The sequence below is a fragment of the Colobus angolensis genome, unplaced genomic scaffold (assembly GCF_000951035.1).
Source record: "Colobus angolensis palliatus isolate OR3802 unplaced genomic scaffold, Cang.pa_1.0 Scaffold2, whole genome shotgun sequence".
In the NCBI taxonomy this organism is placed as follows: Eukaryota; Metazoa; Chordata; class Mammalia; order Primates; family Cercopithecidae; genus Colobus; species Colobus angolensis.
Window position 1 is genome coordinate 2,584,637 of NW_012115154.1, and position 6,136 is coordinate 2,590,772.

General features: G+C 46.0%; 1 protein-coding gene across 1 annotated transcript in view; it reads left to right on the forward strand.

Annotated features, from left to right (window-relative positions):
- Window positions 1-4,009, forward strand: part of LOC105511383 (aldo-keto reductase family 1 member B10-like) — a 135,424-nt gene extending 131,415 nt beyond the window's left edge. The window contains exons 10-12 of the mRNA XM_011941549.1: window positions 1,123-1,206; window positions 1,855-1,937; window positions 3,648-4,009. Coding sequence (XP_011796939.1) covers window positions 1,123-1,206; window positions 1,855-1,937; window positions 3,648-3,690 — 210 coding nt within the window. The 3' untranslated portion in view covers window positions 3,691-4,009. The remainder of the gene's footprint in view (window positions 1-1,122; window positions 1,207-1,854; window positions 1,938-3,647) is intronic.
- Window positions 4,010-6,136: the final 2,127 nt, after the last annotated feature.

The window sequence follows — 6,136 nt, forward strand, 5'->3', positions numbered from 1 at the left end:
CTGATCCAGTACTGCCACTCCAAGGGCATCACCGTTACAGCCTACAGCCCCTTGGGCTCTCCAGATAGACCTTGGTGAGGCTTCCAAGCAGTGGATCCTTCTCTTGATAATCTTAAAAACATTATTTTATGTTTGGTAAACATTGGTATGAGACCATAAGTCACTCTAAAGAAAAACGTGTGTAAGGTAATGCGTTTGGTACAACCAAATGGGATGACAGTGGGAACAAATGGGAATTAAAAAAGCAACAACAACAGTAATAACAAAAACATGGGCGACGTGTTTGATCCTCTGGAAATATTTCCAGTTCAACCACCCAAGGATGAACCAGGCTTTGCAAAATGCTGAGGCTTCAGAGCCTGGGGGAGGAACAAAGCTTCCAGGTCCTCCCGCCTGTCTCCCAGATGGAGAGGCCCTGATGATCAGTCTTGAGACCCTCATTGGAGTGGTGTCCATCTGTACATGGTAGCCATGGTGATTGTTCACATCAGCATCTTTCTGCCTCTAGGGCCAAGCCAGAGGACCCTTCCCTGCTGGAGGATCCCAAGATTAAGGAGATTGCTGCAAAGCACAAAAAAACCGTAGCCCAGGTACCATGTTTTTATTTTTCTTGTTATCCAACAACTATTTCTTCTAGTCTCATGTTTCATTTCTTGTGTTGTCCTCAAGTAACTCCTTAAAGGGGAAGAACACAGGAGCTGAAGCCATCTATAGTGTTTCCTTCGAAGTCTGTTGGAACCTCCAGGAAACACAAGAGCTGTCACTGAAACAAAGACAGCTTCTGCCTCACAGCTTCCTGTTAAGCCTTACGGTCAAGTCACAAAGCATGGCTTTGGAGTCTAGAGATATGGGTGCAGATGCCAACTCTACTTCTGATCAGCCTTATGACCCCCAAGCTGCTTTCTTTATTCCTAAAAAATGAAGATCACAGAGTTGTCCCTAAGATGAAGGGAGAGAATGAGGCGGGGGGCTGGCACAAGTCTAATAGCTGTCAAGGGCTCAGTCAGTATTAGCGATTGTACCTGAAACCACAGTGAGTTGCAGAGATGTTTTATTCTTCCTTTCCATAAAAGGAGGGGTCCTTGTAGCTGAGTGGAAACATGACGTCCCCTTTCCACACAGGTTCTGATCCGTTTCCATATCCAGAGGAATGTGATTGTGATCCCCAAATCTGTGACACCAGCACGCATTGTTGAGAACATTCAGGTATGATTCCGGCTGGTCGGCCCTGGTATTCCTCACAGAAGTGGGGCAGAGACAGACCCTGTCACTAGGCTTCTCACCTCATCACTGCACTGTCTTTGGCCCCTTCCGTTCCCACCACCCTACCATTTTCCAGCCCAGGGATCTAGGCTCAGTATACCTGAGATGAATGACCCATGGGCTTAGGACATGCTGGGGACAGTGCCTGCTGAAGCTCTGTCAGGTCTGAGCACAGCTGTGCCTCACACCACTGAGAAGACCCTCAGTTGACCCTGAGCAGCTAAGCCCTGGGCCACTACATGAGCAGACTGTCCTGGCCTCCCTGCTCACCTTCCTGCAGCAGAGGAGGTGTGAACTGTCCTTGGAGAACTGTCTTCTAGAAGGGCGCATCATGGAGCACAGGGCCTGTGCACACCTGGGGCTTAGTGCCTGTGAACCTGGTCTCCCTCTCCCCGGAACACTGAGCACTACAAATACTGTGGTCTTTGTGTAGGACTTAATTTAGAGAAAAATTTGTATCCCGTGGACATAATGGGAAAAACACCTGTGACCAGTTTGTGCTGCTAGAACTCCCTGCTAGGATGACCGGCAGTCTCCAGTCACAGCAGTAACGGCCTTACCGATGATGTACTGGAACTCCTATCTTTCCAGGTCTTTGACTTTAAATTGAGTGATCAGGAGATGGCCACCATCCTCAGCTTCAACAGAAACTGGAGGGCCTGTAATGTGTTGCAGTAAGTGGCATGGAGTTAACTAGGAATATTGCCAGGAGTTTTTCTAAACTGGTAGAGGGTTAGTTGGAAGGATTAGAAGGCTGCTGGGACTACTTGTGTCTTCAAATACAATTTTGGGGCAGTTCTGAAAGTTAATATTGGGGTGCCTGGGAATCACTGTGATGGACACATCTCTAATTGCTGCTCATTGTCTGAACTTCTGGATGTAGAGCTAGAATTGTAACAGAAGGTGTGTTGTCGATAGGCAGGAGGCGAGCATTCATTTCTTCATGCATTCAAGAAATATCCAGTGGTCCTCTATGTGCCAGGCATTTTCTAGATGCTTGGGTTATCATACTATGCAAAGCTGCTGCCTCCACATGCTCAGGGAGGGAGGGAAGAAGACAGAACAGAAATAAATCAAATCAAAATATATGTGTCAGACAGTAACAAATGCTAGACAGAAAAATAAAGTAGGGCAAAGTGGATAGGAAGTGGTGGGTGGTAGTAGGTCGGATCCTTTATACGGGGTGGGTCAAGGGAGGCTTTGCTGTGAGGAATATGCCATATGCATATTTGGGGAAGAGCATTCTTGGCAGTGATAACAGCAGGTGCCAAGGCCCTGAGGTGGGATTGTGTTTAGAGCATTCAAGCAAGAAGGCCGGGGAGGCTGGATTAAATAATCTCCAAATTCCTCTCAAAGGTGGTGGTGGTAACTTTACTTTAAATCATAGATAAGTGGTTGAAAGAAAGTTTTCACTCTGGCTAGGTGGGAATCCTAAATCATCTCTTTACAATCATTGCTTTCTGATTAATGTATCTAATTAAATATATCAAAGACAGTTGTCTGCCATTTATTACTGCGAGGTCTGCAATTCAATGACAATTTGAATTTCTTCCAATGTTTCTATAGCTAAAGTGATTTTTCAGCTTTTAAAAATGGTTTCAGTATCTCAAGCGTAGCTTGCTTGTCATGATATTCCATATCTATCCTGCCCACCCTTAGTATCACAGCAGCCTTTCCTCATCTTATAATGGCTTCCTTTTATCAGTGCTTAACAAAGTAGCAGCTGCTTAGTGTAAAAAGGAAGGGTGAACATAAAATGGGACTCTCCCCAAAACTGAACCGCTGACCTTCCTATGAACATCATTTCCGGTGGAGGCAATGGGTTGGTGGCTCAGGAGTAAGTCCACCTGGCCTCAGATCCAACTCTAACACTAGTTTCCTAGCTGTGTGACACTGGATAAATTTCCTAGTTTTTCCAAGTTGGCTTCTTTACCTATAAATTAGGATGATAATACTCATCTCAGCTAACATCCATTGAAACTTAGCTGAGAATGTGCCAGTGTCCTGAGCCCTTTACCGGTGCAATTATCTCATTTAATACTCAAAACAATCCCCAAGCTGTAAATTCTGCTGGTGTTTCCTACCTCATGATGTTGTGACAGTGGATTGGGACAAGACTTGTCAGTTGCCTCACCTGACACCAGGCTTACCAGGAGTTGTCATTCCGAGTTGTTTCCGGTGCCCTGGTCACTGTCTGTCCTCCTTCCTAGCAAAGCCCTCATATCAAATTGAGGGAAGGTCAAGGTGTGAGCACCCTTCTTGTGTTCTTGCAGGGAGGAGGCTGAGAGAGCACAAATACCATAGAGTCCACCAAGAAGAATACCTTCTGAACCAGAGCTGTTGCTTTGATGGAACACAGTTTCTCTGTTTTTTTGTTTCTGCAGATCCTCTCATTTGGAGGACTATCCCTTCGATGCGGAATATTGAGGTTGAGTCTCCTGATGACATTACACAGGGGATTCTCTTTCTTCGCTGAAGTGTGGCTGTCTCCATCAAGTCCTATTTTAGCCAAGCTTATCTGAGATCACAGTGAACTTCATCCTGTTGTAGACCAGAATCGAGGTGCTGTTTTAGACATGTATTTCTGTATATTCAACTAGGATCAGAATATCACAGAAAAACATGACTTGAATAAGCAAATGACAATTTTTTCCACTTATCTGATCTGAACAAATGTTTGTTAAGCACAAGAACTCTGCTAACACTGAGGATGTAAAGATCAATAATCAAAAAATAATGATCGTAACCAACATGGATTGAGAGAGGACTATGCGCCCACACAATGTGAAGTGTTTTCCTGTGGGTGAAGTCACTGAATCGTCAAAATAACCCCACTGAGGTAGGTACTATTAACATCTTATGAGGGATAGAGGAGGAACTTGTTCAAGGCCCCCCAGGTAATAAGTGACTGAACCAAGTTTCAAAGGCAGGCAGGCTCTGGGAGAGCTCACAGCGATCAATGGTCATCCTCTTCCTCCTGAGTCTTTTCCTGCCACCTTTCCTCCTTGCCTGTCTCCACTCATTCCCTGTCTTGCTCTCCCACCTTGTCTTCAATACACCATCATGCCACAGAGTCAATGGCACAGCCTGAAAACTCCACAAAGACGCTACTGTTCACTGACAGAGATGTGACATTTCCTTGGGAAGTAGCGTGCAAATACAATAAAGATGCTTACTATTGACATTAATCTGGAACATTTCTGTTTTTCTATAATAATCGCTTCTTGTGAAATATTCCAACTATATAGAAATGTACAGAAAATAAAGTAATGAGCCTCTGGTCGCCCACATTATAATATTAACAAGGGTTAGCCGGGTGTAGTGGTGTGCACCTTAGTCCCAGCTACTAGAGAGGCTGAAGTGGGAGGGTCACTTGAACCCGGGAGGTGGAGGTTGCAGTGAGCCAGACTTGCACCACTGCACTCCAGCCTGGGTGACAGAGAGAGACTCTGTCTCAAAACAAAAAACAAAAAACAAATGCTAACATTTTGCGATATTGTCTCCAAACCTTTAAAAAAAATTAAAGAAATTAGGGGTTACCAATATAGTCAACGACCACTTAGTGCACATTCCTCTGACTACCTCTCCAGAGGCAAATGCCTATGCTAAATTGGTGAGTCCCCTCACCCTCTGACTGGGGCTGGGAGGTACACCTACATTCCCAGGCTTCCTTGCTATGTTATAACCTCCCCTGGTTTGCTCAGTGAGAGGTACTGTTAGGAGCTTGAAGGGCTGGAGAAGGGAAGAGTCATGCATTTCTCGCTCCCTCTCTCCCTGTGTCTTGACCTTGAGTGGCATCTCCAGTAGAAAGCACATTCCTCTGTGGGCCCAGCTTTTTCCAGGCAGCCTCCACCTTGATTCTATCTCCTACCAGACAAAGCTTCTGGGTTGAGGGAGCAGCACCCTTTCTTTGTCCTTCTTCTTTAGGAGCGAGGATGTCTTCCTGCTGCTGCTAAACTGAGTTGCCTCATCTCCTTTCCATAGCCCAGCTAGTCCATCACGTGTAACTGATCACCTATTATAACCAATTATTTGAATCAAACATCCAATGTGCAAAAATCTTAGCACAGTTTCTTTTCTCCTGGCTAGACTTTTGCCTGGTATACTTCCCATCCACATTTTTGTATTTTTAGTATATATGTTCACATCCATACACAATGTCATAGACGGGGTGCTTTTAAAATGTATATGGAGGCATGCCCATGATGGCTGAATAGGAACAGCTCCAGCCTCCAGCTCCCAGTATGAGTGACCCCGGATATGGGTGATTCTGCAGTTTCAACTGAGGTACTGGGTTCATATCACTGGGTCATGTCAGACAGTTGGTTCTGGTCTGTGGGTGCAGCCTGACCAGCAACAGCTGAAGCAGGGTGAGGCATCGCCTCACCTGGGAAGCGCAAAGGGGAAGCGAATTCCTTTTCCTAGCCAAAGGAAATTGAGACACAAAACACCTGGAAAATCAGGTAACTCCCACCCTAATACTGCACTTTACCAAGGGTCTTAGCAAACGGCACACCAGGAGATTACATCCCACCCCTGGCCCAGAGGGTCCCACTCCCACGGAACCTCCCTCGTTGCTAGCACAGCAGTCAGATCTAACTGCAAGACAGCAGCAAGGCTTGCGGAGGGGCACCCGCCATTGCTGAGGCTTAAGTAGGTAAACAAAGCCACCAGGAAGCTCGAATTGGGTGGAGTCCACCACAGCTCAAGGAGGCTGGCCTGCTTCTGTAGACTCCTCCTCTGGGGACAGGTCATAGCTAAACAAAAAGCAGCAGAAACCTCGGCAGAGGTAAATGCTCCTGTCTGATAGCTTTGAAGAGAGCAGTGGATCTCCCAGCATGGAGGTTGAGATCTGAGAACAGACAGCCTGCTC